The sequence below is a fragment of the Leucopleurus acutus genome (assembly GCF_964270905.1).
Source record: "Leucopleurus acutus genome assembly, chromosome: 1".
NCBI lineage: Eukaryota > Metazoa > Chordata > Mammalia > Artiodactyla > Delphinidae > Leucopleurus > Leucopleurus acutus.
In genome coordinates, this window is record NC_139142.1 from 87223032 (window position 1) to 87236900 (window position 13869).

Genomic DNA, 13869 nt, shown 5'->3' on the forward strand with positions numbered 1-13869 from the left:
TAGTTCCTATTACAATCCTTTATGGATAAGTAATTTCTGAATGAAGTAAATTATTCCTGACCAGCTATTTGTAGACATGACATGAAGGAAGAGGACAAGGCTAAGTTCTAGGCTAACAGGAATTTCCCCTATGACCCAGATTGTCTATAAGAGCTCTTTTAGCTCCTACTTCTCCCAGCCACAAAGATAGGCAGCTGTTGAGATGTTTATAACAGAACCTACCAGTTCTTTCCCATTGCCTCCTTGTCAACAGGATTCCTTATTCAACCCATCTTCTCTGATTCTCAGAACCAAACCAGTTCTGGAGCTTCCACCACTAAGCTATGCTCCCTGTTCTTGCTGCAAAATGGACTTTGTACCTTAAAGTGAACTCCTCACCTTAGAGAAGTATAATTTTCCAGCTTTTTCCCTGAGGTCTTCAGCCACAGACATTCTCACATTTCTTCTTGCACTTCTGCATTTTTAACAATGTGAAACACTGGAAGACCTATATATAACCCTGGGTTGGGTCCCCTTGCTCAATGTGGCCCTCCCCCACTGCTGACATTTAATGATGGTCTCCTCCCCCTTGAGGATTCCATGTGTGTGGTTCCTTCAGCAGGGAATATACACTCTCTCCTTTGTCTCACTGCTGTGACTACCTAATTCTTTCAAGTACAGCTTATACATCACTGTCTTGGAGCAAACTTTCCTTGCTTTCAAGCTAGACTGAGTTTCCCTGTTACACACTTTTGTGGTATGCTTACCTTTTTCTTCATAGCTTTTACCATTATTATGGATGAGTCATTACTTTTGTGATTATCTATTTAATAACTTCCCCTCCCTGAAGTGGGGATTGTGTTTGTCTTGTTCATTGTCTCCCGAACATCTTGTAACTGGCATGTCGTAGTATTTATTACATATTTACTGAATGAATGGATGAATGATCCCAACCTATTATGGCTCCTATTCCCATCTTTGCACTAAAACCATTTTCCATGATCACCAATAACTTCCTTGTTGCTAAATCCACGAGATACTTTTTGGTTTCTACCTTGACTTCTCGTAAGTATTCAACAGTTGGCCACTTCCTTCTTAAAACACTGCCTTTTCCTATTAGGGCTTCACTAATTCTCAGGATCCTTTGCTGGTCCCTCTTTCTTTTCCTCATCCCTCAGTGTTGGATGCTCAAAACTTAGACCTGAGCTGTCTCTTTTTTCATGCTACACCCTCTCACTATGTTATCTCGTTTCTCTTATTGCTTTAAATATAGTCTATATATCAGTGATTCCAAATTTAGTCTAGACTTTTCAAGCCTAGACTTTCCCAGACCCTTATATTAAACATGCCCTTATATCACGTGGTCATTTCACCTGGATGTCTCATAGGCATCTCAGACTTGGCCTATCCAAAATTACCTGCCTGATCTTTCTCCCAAACCTTCTCCTCCCTCAGTGCTGTCTATATCAGATAATTATATCTCATCCCTCCAGTTAATCATGTCAGAAATCTGAGAGTAGACCTTTCCACTACATTCTCCTCAACTTCTATAAGCCAATCCCCTACCAAGTCCCATGGAACCTACCTCAAAAATAAATCTATCCTCTTCACTCCATCTCTACTTCTACCATTTGTCTAAGTCCAAGTTATCATCCTCAGCTGACATGTGGGAGTAACCTTTAACTCCACGTCCGCTTGCTTGCACTCTTCTGTGCCAGCAGCACGGCCACCACTACCACCAAGCGCCTCTCTCCCCTGGATAGTTCTAGATTAAAATTCCTGCCCTCTTAGTTCCTTTTTCTAACCCTTCTTAATCCTTTCTTGAGATCTGCTAATGGCAGGTATATTACTAGTTCCTTGGGGAAGCCCATTAATCTCATCCATTACATATGGATTTTACTAGTTTAACTCTCATTGGTAACCTTATTTCCAAGGTCTGCAGGAAACCTCATGGTTTCTTTTTGTTTTTTTTTTTGTTGTTGTTTCTTTCTTTCTTTTGTTATAAATAGCCAGGTTTGAGTAATTGAATAGTTGATGACCAAATGGAGAAATCCGGAAATCAGAGTTTTATAACTGTTCTGATCTTTGGAACACTAAGGCGCCTTAGCACACTGATTTTTCTTGTTGGTATACTATGTAAAATTCCAGATCTGAAGTAACCCTGTATCAGTGATAGGATGTTCCGTGGGCTAATGTGTCCCTTTTTCTGGATATGTGCCCCCAGAAGATATGCATCCTGTGATTTAATTTTTAAATTCCAAATACGTTTTCACAGCAGAATTTTACTGACAAGTTGTTGAAGTTATATTCAGTGGAGAGAGTGCCTAAAAGTGCCGTACTGTTTGGGAAAGTTAGGCAGAAGCCCAGAGAAGCTGTGCTAAGCAGGCCACCAGCAAAGGCAAAGCCAGCATTTTATCCCTTATTCAGTAAAATGCCTAAAAAACCTGTTGCTCACCATTGTGGATGCTGGTCTCTGTTAGGAAATTATGTAGAAATATCACAAGTTTAAATACTATAATAACAACTTGCTTTTTTGTTTTAAAAATGTCAGTTTCTTAAGAATCCTTATCAACTCACCATGTTAATTTTTCTATAAAGGGCCCTAGTCATAGAATATATTTTTGAAGGTATCTCCTGCCCTTCCAAATCTCTTGGTCCTCAGCCAACAACCTTCAAGAGAGTTTCAAAGTCCTATTGCTCAGGAGAAAACAAATACCACTCCAAGTGTGGCAGTTGTATCATTATTTTAGTGACTCTTGCTTTGGTTCTGGTGTTCTGTTTTCTTAATTTAAAACTCAAGAAGTGTCCACTTCAAGTAGCCCTCAGCTCTTAAGCCATTCCTGGGGCTTTCTCCATCTTTAGCTTTCATTGGAAACACATTCTGGGAGACTGTGATGAAACTCCTCAAGAGAAGGAGGGGAGGCTGAATTTTAAATTCAGGTGCATGAGCGAAGGCAGGCAACTCCTAGTCAGTCATCTCTCCGAGGCCTGCTCAGGAGCTGAGTGCAGGAACAACCTGGGGAACAAGCCAAGCACAGCCACACCTTGTGGGAGGTGTCTCAAAGCAAAAACAGGACTAACTCTGCAAGTCCCCTGCAAAATCCATCCCACTGCCTGTTATACCTTGTAATACGCCCCCCGCTCCCCCCGCCACTTCCCTTTTTGTCGTTATTGGCATTCCAGAGCTTGATCCATGTTCATCATCCAAAAAACAATTTTGTTTTTGAGATCCTACACTGTACAGAACACTTTACCAGGTTCTGTTTAAGAAATGAGGCCTGGGACTTCCCTGGTGGTCCAGTGGCTAAGACTCTGTGCTTCCAGTGCGGGGGTCCCGGTTTCGATACCTGGTCAGGAAACTAGATCCCATATGCTGCAACTAAGAGTTCACATACTGTGACTAAAGATCCCACATGCTGAAACTAAGACCCAGGGCAGCCAAATAAGTAAATAAATAAATAAAATATTAAAAAAAAGAAAAGAAAGAAAGATATGAGGCCTTAGCCTCAGTGGTCTTCCAGTGCATCTTCGGAAGGGATGAGTACTGGTGAAAATACAGGCTGTGTCCCATATGTGAGGCCTGCAGTAGGTGCCGCACTGAGACATCTTCAAGGAATGAGGTGCTGGGGAATGTGTCCAGGAGGAGGTCAGAGGATCTGGTAGAGTGTCTGGAGGAGGAGGAAAGGCTGTAGGGAATGAAATCCCTACACTGTCTTCAAAGTCTGAAAAGGAGGGTGGGGCCTTTGCAGACTTAGGCCTTTCCAGAGGGCAGCTCACTCCCCTTAGAGTAAAACTTCACTATTTGTTGAAGGGGAGAGAGGCTTCAAGAAAAAATCTGGGCAGAAATCCTGCTTCTAATATAGGAAGCAGAGCTGGTTAAGAGAAAGTGGCTCACAGATTTCATTTCACAGCTCCTTTACACTGATGTGTCAGGCCCGTGGGATGACGCACCAACTCGTTCATTCACTTCTGGTGCCAGGCACTTTGTGGATGCTGGGGACATGGGGCCAACATGGACACTGCATCAATGCAGGGCCTGTTTCCCACTTGTAGACCGTGCCCCACCTGCAGCCTCAGCATTATCAATGCTAATAATACTGACCCTCAGGCCTCAGCTGCGACTAGACTTTACTGCATCAAAATCTCAGTGCTGGTCCTGAGAAACTGCCCCACATTGCCCATTCCCCTTATTCTGCAGCTAAAGTTTCAAAACTCTGGTCTGGGGGGGGTTGCCTCTGCAGACTACCTTCAGGGCAGATTGGACCCCTTGGATGTGAGACAGACAAACAGTGCAGGTGGATCTGGGTTGGCCTTTGCCACCCCTCCCTACCCCTCCCCACCCACTCCCTACTCCCTCCCTACACTCTCTACCCCTCCTTACCCCCTCCTCCCCAGCCCCCGGCCCCCCTCTCCCAATCCCCTACCCCCAATCCCCCACCCCACGCCCTTCCCTGGCTTGCCATGGGGAGGGAGCAGGGCAGTCCCGCCCCGCCCCGCCCCTCCACGCAAGCCCCGCCCCGGCTGTCAGGGACTAGGAAACCCCGCCCCGGGCCGGGCGCGCGCTCCCAGGCAAAGCCCAGCCTACCGCCCCTTATCCCCAGCTGTGCACGGGGTCGCCAACCGAACCACCTCAAGAGCTGCGGATTGCAGCCTCGGCGGACCCAAGAGGTAGAGAGCGACATGGCGGCGGCCAAGCCCGAGAACCTCTCCCTGGTGGTACACGGACCCGGAGACCTGCGCTTGGTAAAACTGGAATGGGAGTGGGAAGTCTTGCCCGTTCCTGCCCTATTCACTTCCAAGCGCAGCCGCGGTCTGAGCTGGCCAATTCCAGCGCGGTGCGGGCCCCACACTGCGCGCCCAGGCCGCCCAGATAGGATCTGGTTACCATGTTGGGGGGAGGGGCACGGTAGGCGGTTAGTTTTAAGGTGCTAAGAGCAGGGTTCTTGTCGCGTGGCCTTCTGGAACCGAGCCCAGTGGCCGGCACGTGGCCAGAACCCAGGAAGGTTGCAAAATGATTGAAGCCTTCTCCCTCCTTTGCCAGCTGCAGATTCATAGTCCAGCCTCTTGTCATTGCACTTTGCAGAAGAGATACCAGAGAGGCTGCCTGGTTTAGAGGACACGTACTGAACTTCTCTGAGTAGACAGTGCAGGGCAGAAAGGGGGGCCATAGGGACATTTAAAAGCTGTGGAACTCGTATTTAATCTTTCATGCTTGGGACTGATAAAACCTCCTTTGCAGGATTATTATGATCAGCGGAGTACCTAGCACTTAATAGATACTCAGAAAGTGCGAGCTCCTTCCACTTTCCTGCCAGCACAGGCCTCCATCTCCAAGACTCTTGGTGTTCGCCATGCCTGTTCCAGATTTCTGGATCTTGATAGTCTTCATGTTCTAAAGCTCCTTTCCTCCTTACCTTCCGTAGTCCACATCTGGTTCATGTTCCAGCCATTTTCCTTCCTGATGCTGCTCCCCTGTCCCTTTAAGAGCATTATGTGTGTGTCTTCTCCACTCCAGATCCTGCCTCTGCTCAGTGGCTCATGGGGCCAAAGTTCTGGGAGCTGCAGAGTCAGCCCTGTGGTTGTGCCAGGGCTCCCTTGACAGAGCCCTTCGCAGGCGGGCCTGGGCAGTGGGTATGTGGGACCAGTGCCGGCCATCTCTGCTGTTCCCTAGCACTTCCTTCCCCCTCACAGAGAACATGCGCCAGGGTCTAGATTGGAGAGACTCAGAAAAGTATCCAGATTAGCAGTTCTTGACTGTTTGAGAATCTGTGGTCTCTCTCCCCACAGAATGCAAACAGATGGAGTTTGGCAGCAGTTTCAGAGAGTTCATGGACTTCCTTTAAGCCTCTCCTTCATAGACCCTCTAGAGGTCTGTGAACCCCAGACTAAGAACTCCTGCCCAGAGCCAACTCATCATTTCCTCAGCTGAGGAAAGTGCCATCTCCAAGCTGACAGGCTTCATTAGTTAACAGAGCCCAGAAAAGAACCCAGAAGTTCAGACTCCCATTCCAGTGTTCTTTCTACTCCCCTTGGAGCTTCCACCCAAGGTCCTGAATTAAAGTGACACTATTAGTTTTCATTGCTGCAAATGCCAGATGGTATTATGAAGAAAGGAAAGTGGTACAGCTCTACACAGCTTACAGAGTGATTTCAAGCTCAGTCCTGCATTCTACAAACATTTACTAGATGAGAGGGTGCCTGCCATGTGCCAAGCACTGGGCTGGGGGTCCAGAGAGGAGGAGGAGGACAGAGCCCCTACCCCCAAGCTGCTCTAGGGAGTCAGACAGATGCTGTAAACAATAAAACTGTGTGAGGGCTTTGATGGAGCATAGAGAGTAAAGGCCTCACAGGGTGCCCTTGGCCCAGGGTAGAGGCTCTGGAAGAGATGGATGCTACTTAGCTGTTTCTTGGATGGAAACTGGGGGTCATTCATGTAAGTGGAAGAGCAAGTGCAAACTAAGTGAAGTACAAAATCGCAAGTCTTGTTTACCGGTCCTGTAAATAGTGTGATGCACTGAATGCACCGGTGGTGAAGCTGGAGAGGTAGATAGGCCCTGCCTCTCCATCTGCTCAGGGCCTGCCTGAAAGTCATGTACCTAATAATGAGCAGAACTGTAATTACAACCCCAGTATCTGCTTTACCTTAATTCCTAAACTCAGGCTCTCCCACTGCTCAGCCACTGTTTATGTGGCTCAGTAGAACAAAGCCTTGAATAAAGAAGAGGGAGGGTGGGGAGGCTCACCTACAGTTGGTCTTATCAGCTGTGCCTTAGAATCCCCTCCTGACTGAATTAGGGGCTGGGTTGGGGTGAGTGTATCCTAAAGAGATGAGAATGTGATAGGCTGGAGAATGTAGCTTATGGTTGTGGGATGTGTACGCTAACTGGGTGAAAGGGTTCATTCAGGGTGGATTCAGGAGGACCCCAGCTCTGTTGGAGGTGATGGGGTTCATTTACTAGACAAAGGAGAGTAGATTAAAATGATGAGATCAGGCTTGAATTTAAGATGTCTCTGGGACAGGACATTTTGGGGTCTCTGAGAAATTACCTTGGTTCTAGGGATCTGGAGACACTTGCAACCCAACACAGACCCTTCTGGCCCTCACCACTCCTTCCTGAGCATGGTCGTCCCCCAGCGCCTCCATAGGGAACTCCCTGGTAGGGTATCTCTGCCCTTGCACCCCCTTCCTTAAAGCAAATAGGTTAAGTGGTTTGGGGTTGAAATGGGCCACTTGAAACTTGTCCCCTACCTACCAGGAAGGAAACCTGACACCCAGCCTTCCTCCTACCTGCCTGTGGAGAAGGCAGGATTCCCTTTTCTTTCTCCAAGCTGTGGCTGCAGGGAAGGAAAAATTAAACTCCTTCACTACTAGGTAGCTAGTGATCACCACAGTCCCAGCAAGGGCGGAGGCAGTGCCCCGTGGCCTGGGGACTTGGGCCTGCACAGTGGTTTGGGCCTTGGGGCATTTATAAGTTGGGTGGTAAATCAGAGAGGGTGGGAGTGTATATACACATGTATATACTGGGAGACTGTCCGTTTCTTTATATCATTCCTTATCATGAGGACTTAAGACTCCTATATCCCCTCTTCCCCACACACACACCATTTTAAATAGAGAACGTGTGGACTTTTAAGGAGCAGTGGAAGAGGCGACCAAGCTGATGCATAGAGACGAACAGCCTATCAGCAAACAGTGTCAGCTGGCTGAGATCTCTTCAAATGGAAACAGTAACGAGGTCACAAGCCAGGTTGGGGCCAGAGTGGAGTTTAGACCCAGCTCTACTGCTTCTGGTTGTATGACTTGCCAAATTACTTTCTGCTTCAGTTTTCTGTCTGTATGATGGGGATGGTAGTAGTACTCACCTCTGGGTTGTGTGAGGATTAGATAGTATCGGGGAGTAAGAAATTTTCCTCTACCCTTCTAGGTTCTTCTGGCAGGTCTAAGAATTAAATTGACATGAGACAGGGGAAAAACAAAAATTTATTAACATGTATACATGGGAGAGGCCCAGGAAAACTGAGAAAGTTGCCAAAATGGCCAAAGCCCTCACCCTAAATACCATCCTCAGCTAAAGAGAAAAGAAGATGTTGAGGGCGGGGAGAGTCACTTATGGGAGGTTGCCAGGAAAAGCACAGAAAACAAGGATAAGGTTGTTATACAGTTTTAAGTCATTGCCTTCTCCAGTGATGAGTTTCTAGAGATTAGGTCATACTCCTCTTTTTGGTACTTTGAGGGAGACACCCTTATAAGTGGAGATTTCCCTTACAAATGTGTCACTTGGGTTTTCCGAGCTTTTCCCAAATCTGCTGTTTCTTAAAAAAAATAGCCAGCTTAAAATAATTAATATGCCCTAGAGACATATTTTGGGATGGCAAATTCTGCTCCCCTACAGAATTCTCTCTCTGAATTACTAGTTCATAGAGTTGGGATATCAAATAGTCAAATTAGTTTTTCTTTGAAGAAGCTGTTTGATGGGATAGTTTGTGCTTCACAAAGTATCAGAGATGAAGGACCAATTTTATTTTTATTTCCTGTTGGCCATGGACCAATATGTTTGTACCAACATTTGGATGCTGCAGCAATGTCAGAATGCTGTAAACATTTCTAAATGCTCCTATCAATTTCTGTGCATATTGCATCACCTATCAGGGCCAGTCCATGGAGCATACTGAGTACACATTATCTCCCTTATTCTTGATGGCCAGCTCTATCCGATTCCAGGCATCTGGACAGGGAGAACAGGAGCAGCGAGGTGGACACCATGCAGGGGATGTAGTCACATTTTTGTTTTATGATTAGCTGCATGAGAAGAGAACAAGTTAAAGGGAAAAGAATCATTTCAGAGTGATGGGTTAATGTTGTTTAATTACAAAGGGCAGAGAAAATAGTGCATCAAGTTTAAACATTAATCAGAGTACCATGAAGATATTTCTTAGAGGTTTTGCTCTGTGAGGAAATGTATTATGCCAGGTGTCAAAAGAATTGCTTTGAATCTGTAATGATATTTCAAAAAGTAAGATAATTCTGTATCTGTAATACAGCACATTCAAGGCATCCCCTCCTTGCATATACACATTGCTGTTAAGATTTTGGGTGAGGAGGAGGGGATTGTAGAAAGAGGAATGGTCCTAAATGTCAGGTCTCTCCCTGGTTTTGCTACTAGTAGACAGAGCTGCTTGCTTCTATAGAATCAAATTAAAGGGCCCTGAAAGTCTTCAAGGAAAAGCTGGGTTAAACTGGGAGATTACTGTGAGTGAGGAAATGCAGGCCACTTAACCCTTTAATACCTGAGCTAGACTTATAAGTCAGAGGCAGTTGAGGCTGAAAACAGAATCTAAAACTCCTTCAGAAAAAGAGAAAACTAGGTAGTAGCAAATAGCCTAAAGAAATGCCTCCTTTCACTTTCATCTTAATTATGTTTCAACAATAAAACAAAACCCAACCAGATAAACAATAGGCAGTTAAATCCAGCAAATACTGCCATCTCTGCCAACTCCTATGGAAGGGCAGTGCCTTTGTCTGCAAAAGGCCAAGAAGTAGAAAGCTGACATTTTCCCCTAAAAGCAGGAGGAACAGTAAACAATACCACAAATAGGATTTTAACATTTTATGTAATAAGTCCCAGCACTACTAAGAGACCTGGTAAAAGTAACCCTGTTCTGTGGCGAAAACTAGAATTATGGATGGATGTGGGGAAAATTTCTTTTAAAATTGCATGATAGAGAAATTACGGAGGAAAAATACGTACTCATGTATACCGTATTGGCGTCCACTTGTTAAGTCTTTTAGTGTGGCTGTTAAAGCTGGCAGTTTTCCCCAAACCAGATTTACAAGAAGAACATTAATTGTTGGAGAAAATATGGTTGGATTTTGTGAAGTGATATTCAGCTCAATAATGTTTTAGAAATGTGAATGTTCAGTTACATAGACCTGAACACAATGAGCACTTAATCAGTGATACTAATAGGCTAGAGCATCCAACCAAGCTCAGAGTCTTCATATTTTCGCTTTAAATAAAGAAGCATCTAATAGGTTCATGTATAGTTATGTTCATACATTTTGAATTAGGAGGAATTTTTTTATAGTTTATTTATCACAGCTGAGAAATAATCCTTTAACCATCCCATATGGATTCAATTGTAGGTGCTGGGGAAACTCAGGAGAGGAAGGATGGTGAGGATAGGGAAGACTTTTTTCAGGAAGTCATTGTTTCTCTCCATGTTCATGATTCATGTTCATGAGTCTCTGTCCCTGACCCATGCCTGATCCCCAGTCCCAGGAGTACAGCGACCTATTGGACAACCCCACCTGGATGTCCCCCGACACCACAATCCCAACACACCCAAACCTAAAATCTCCCTGAGTTCCCACAGGAATTAGAAAGTCATTCTAGATGTCTCCCTTCCCCTCACTTCCCACCTCCTGTGCGATCTCAGTGAAGAAGGAGGGGAATTGGCCAGTGGAGAAATGGCCCCCTTGAGGTGAGGGAGTGAGTGTGCGGTGGTTTGGGAATTGCAGGAGGTTTGCAAGGAGGCAGGTAGCCCGCAAAATGAGGGGTTTAGGATTTTGCAGGGCCACTGGGCACTTTAAATGAATTTGCATTTTAGAAAGATTGTTATCAGCAGGAGGCTGGTTGGAGCCCAGAGAGCCTGGGCTGGAGGCTGGAGACTGGCTCAGTGAACTTTGGGAGAGTGTCTGACCCTTCTACTTTGACCCCGAGTTTGCCAGGACAGGACCAATGCGGCTAGAACAAAGCCTTTTAGGATAAAGTGGCCAAATGGGAAACCTTTGGATTTTCCTCCCACCCTCAAAACACCCTTCAAGCCCTGAAGGGAGGGGGAAAGTTGAGGAGGGAGGGAAGCAAAAGTAAGATTGTCTGCTCCGCTCTCCTTAAGGGTGTAGGGCAGCCAGCCAACAGGTTGACAGGAGACCTGGCAGGCAGAGCAGGTGGCAAAGGTGGGCTGCAAGGACCTAGGGCAAAACTGGCCGCTTTCTCCTAGCCCTGCCTGTTGTCCCTTACTCTAAGGCAGGGAGTACGGCTTTTACACTCAACTGATAGAATCAAGCCTAAAAACACTGCTGGAATCCTACTTGACTTTCTTCTGAATTCCAGCCTTTTAAGGAGCAGTCAAGTTCTCTTAATATAGACGTGAAAACAAGAGAAATACAGCTTTTCCCCAAAACAATTTTTAAAAACTACCCTTTTCAAGAGGAAACGGACAGGGTTGTCCAGAGCTGGTTCAACCGTATTGTGAGCTGATTATACAGAAAGGATTTTGATTTTATTTCTTTTATAATAAGAGCTAATTTATTTACTGTGAGTCGGGCACTGTTTTTATTTTGTTTTGGCCGTGCTGCATGGATTGTGGGATCTTAGTTCCCTGACCAGGTATTGAACCCTGGCCCTTGGCAGTGAGCGCGAGGAATCCTAACCAGTGGACTGGTGGGGAATTCCCAAGGGCACTCTATTTTATGATTATCTTCATTATACAGGGGAGGAAATTGAAGGCACAAAGAGGTTATGTAACTGCCCCGAGGTCACACAGCTCCTGGAGGGGAGCCTGGGTTTCAGCACAGACAGCGATTCCAGAGTCTGAGTTCTTTACCACTGTACCAGCTATGTTGTCTGGAGGAGGGAAAGGGCATCTTCTAATTTCTCCTCATGTTGAGGCCATTGCTGCAATCCAGGCGAGATGTACTGAGGGTGTGAACTCAGATGTGCAGCTGGAAGTTGAGGAAAGGGGACCAATAGTGTATATTCAGGAAATATATATTTAAGCTAATTGGAGAAAATATATTTAGGAAAGGCAAGATAACATTTAGGATGTGAGAGGCACTTGAGATGATTCTGTGTTCCCACAGAGAGTTCTTCCTGAAGTATTTCCGTGATTTATTTGTGGTGGTGGTGCCAGTGGTGGGGAGACCTGAAGGTCATGGAAAGGAGAATATGTAAGTTAAGTATTTCAGTGAAAAATGCTGTAAAACTTACATAACTCAGTAAGGAACGGTTACTCAACTCCTCTTTATCCCCTTGTCACTATCACTCACAGAAAGATAAGAAATCCTGTTCAGGAAACTATGAATATGCCTGATTACAAAACCTTTGGGAATGAAGAAAGGGGGCAGGGGGTTAAAAGTGAAAGTTCCCGATCTCAGAGGAGCTAAGAAATTTTGATACATGAAAAATAGGATAAATGAAAGAATATCACCACCGTAATCTGAGACAGAAAAGGAGATTAAGTAAACAGGATTTAGCCAACATCATACCAAGGAACCATAAATGAAAAGCAGGGTTTTTTTAGTAACCATGCTGTAATAACTTTTGAAGACCTTGTGAGCCCTGCAGCCACGCTTAGGATAATATTTACAAACTTAGAGACTGGTCTTAACATGGTCTAGTGCTTAGGTGGCATGTCTCCTGCAGAGAAGGGAGACAGGAGCCAAGCTGAGCTGTAAGGGTGATTAGAATCAACAAGAAAGAGAAAAAAAAGTTGGTTTTCAGGGAGAGGTATTTAAGTTCTCCATAATGTGTGTTCTGCTACTAAGGAAAAAACCAGGTTATCGGCACAGCACCCTCTGGTGTCCAGGAGAGACGCTGCAGCTTTGCCCAGGTGGTAAGGGCAAAGTTGGTCAGCTCCGTTAATTCCAACAGACATTTACAGTAGTAATCTCTAGTGACCCAAGGGCAACTTGGTGTCCCCAACTGTGGCTTTGAGTTTGGATCTTACCACCTTTCCACCCCAAATGGGGTGTTTGGGCCTGGCCTGGTTGTAGCCAAGGATGTGAAGAGTATGCTGTGGAATTCCCAGTGCCCGGGAAGCTTCCTACTAGTGTCTTTAGGGGGCTATGAGGGTGGGGGAGAGTACAGTTCCATGTTTGAAACAAAAGGCCTTACTTACTCTTTAGTTTCAATTTAACCTGCAATTTAAAATTTTACTCTGTGTAACAGAAGCAGAACTTTACACAGCAGTCCCTGATACTGTGTAATGCCAGATGTGGAACCAGCAATTTTGAGAAAGGTTTTGGTGACAGCCAGCTATCCGGAGTTGCCGGTCCTAGATGGATTCCCTCCTTCCCTCCCTCCTTTCCTTCCTTCCTTCTTTCCTCTCTGCCTTCCAAATTTATTAAGAGATGAAAAAGCTGCCTCTTGACCCCACGTGATGCTGCTTTGGATGCAGCTCCATCATTTACTACCTTAGTGTTACTATAGACAAATTGCTAAATCTCCCCATTCCTCAGCCTCATCATACAAAAAATGGGGTAATAATAAAGGCACTACATAGGATTGTCCTACGGATGAGCTGAGGTGATGCATACACAGCACTTAGCACAGGACCTGACAAAAGGAAGTTGGTCAGTGTTAGCTAATCAGCATTAGCATTATCCCTTTGACCTTTGTTTCACTGGAGACAGGGAGTTCAGATAAGCATTGAGCTGTTACAACAGAAAGGGCTGGTAATCTCCAATGAGCAAGAACCTTAGACTTCCTGTGGAAATACTGTTATGGAGGGTGATTATTTAACCAGTGCAAGCCCCCCAGGTTTGGAGCAGGGCACTGTACCTGGTGCCAGAGATGGAAGGCATAGTCTTTGGCAACTAGGTACTTATCTTGCTAGCAAAATAGCCCTAGGATTATTATTATTTTTTTATATTGGAGTATAGCCGATTGACATGTTGTGATAGTTTCAGGTGCACAGCAGAGCGACTCAGCCATACCTACAGATGTATCCATTCTCCCCCAAACTCCCATCCCATCCAGGCTGCCACATAACACTGAGCAGAGTTCCCTGTGCTATACAGTAGGTCCTTGTTGGTTAACCATTTTAGTGTACATGTCGATCTCAAACTCCCTAACTATCCCTTCCCAGCCCTAGGATTATTTATTGCTA

At 45.4% G+C, this 13869-nt stretch overlaps 1 protein-coding gene across 1 annotated transcript in view; it reads left to right on the forward strand.

The window, feature by feature from the left end:
- Positions 1-4534: 4534 nt before the first annotated feature.
- The window catches only part of SORD (sorbitol dehydrogenase), a 36870-nt gene continuing 27535 nt past the window's right edge, over positions 4535-13869 (forward strand). Inside the window, exon 1 of the mRNA XM_082845305.1 lies at positions 4535-4722. Coding sequence (XP_082701431.1) covers positions 4660-4722 — 63 coding nt within the window. The 5' untranslated portion in view covers positions 4535-4659. The remainder of the gene's footprint in view (positions 4723-13869) is intronic.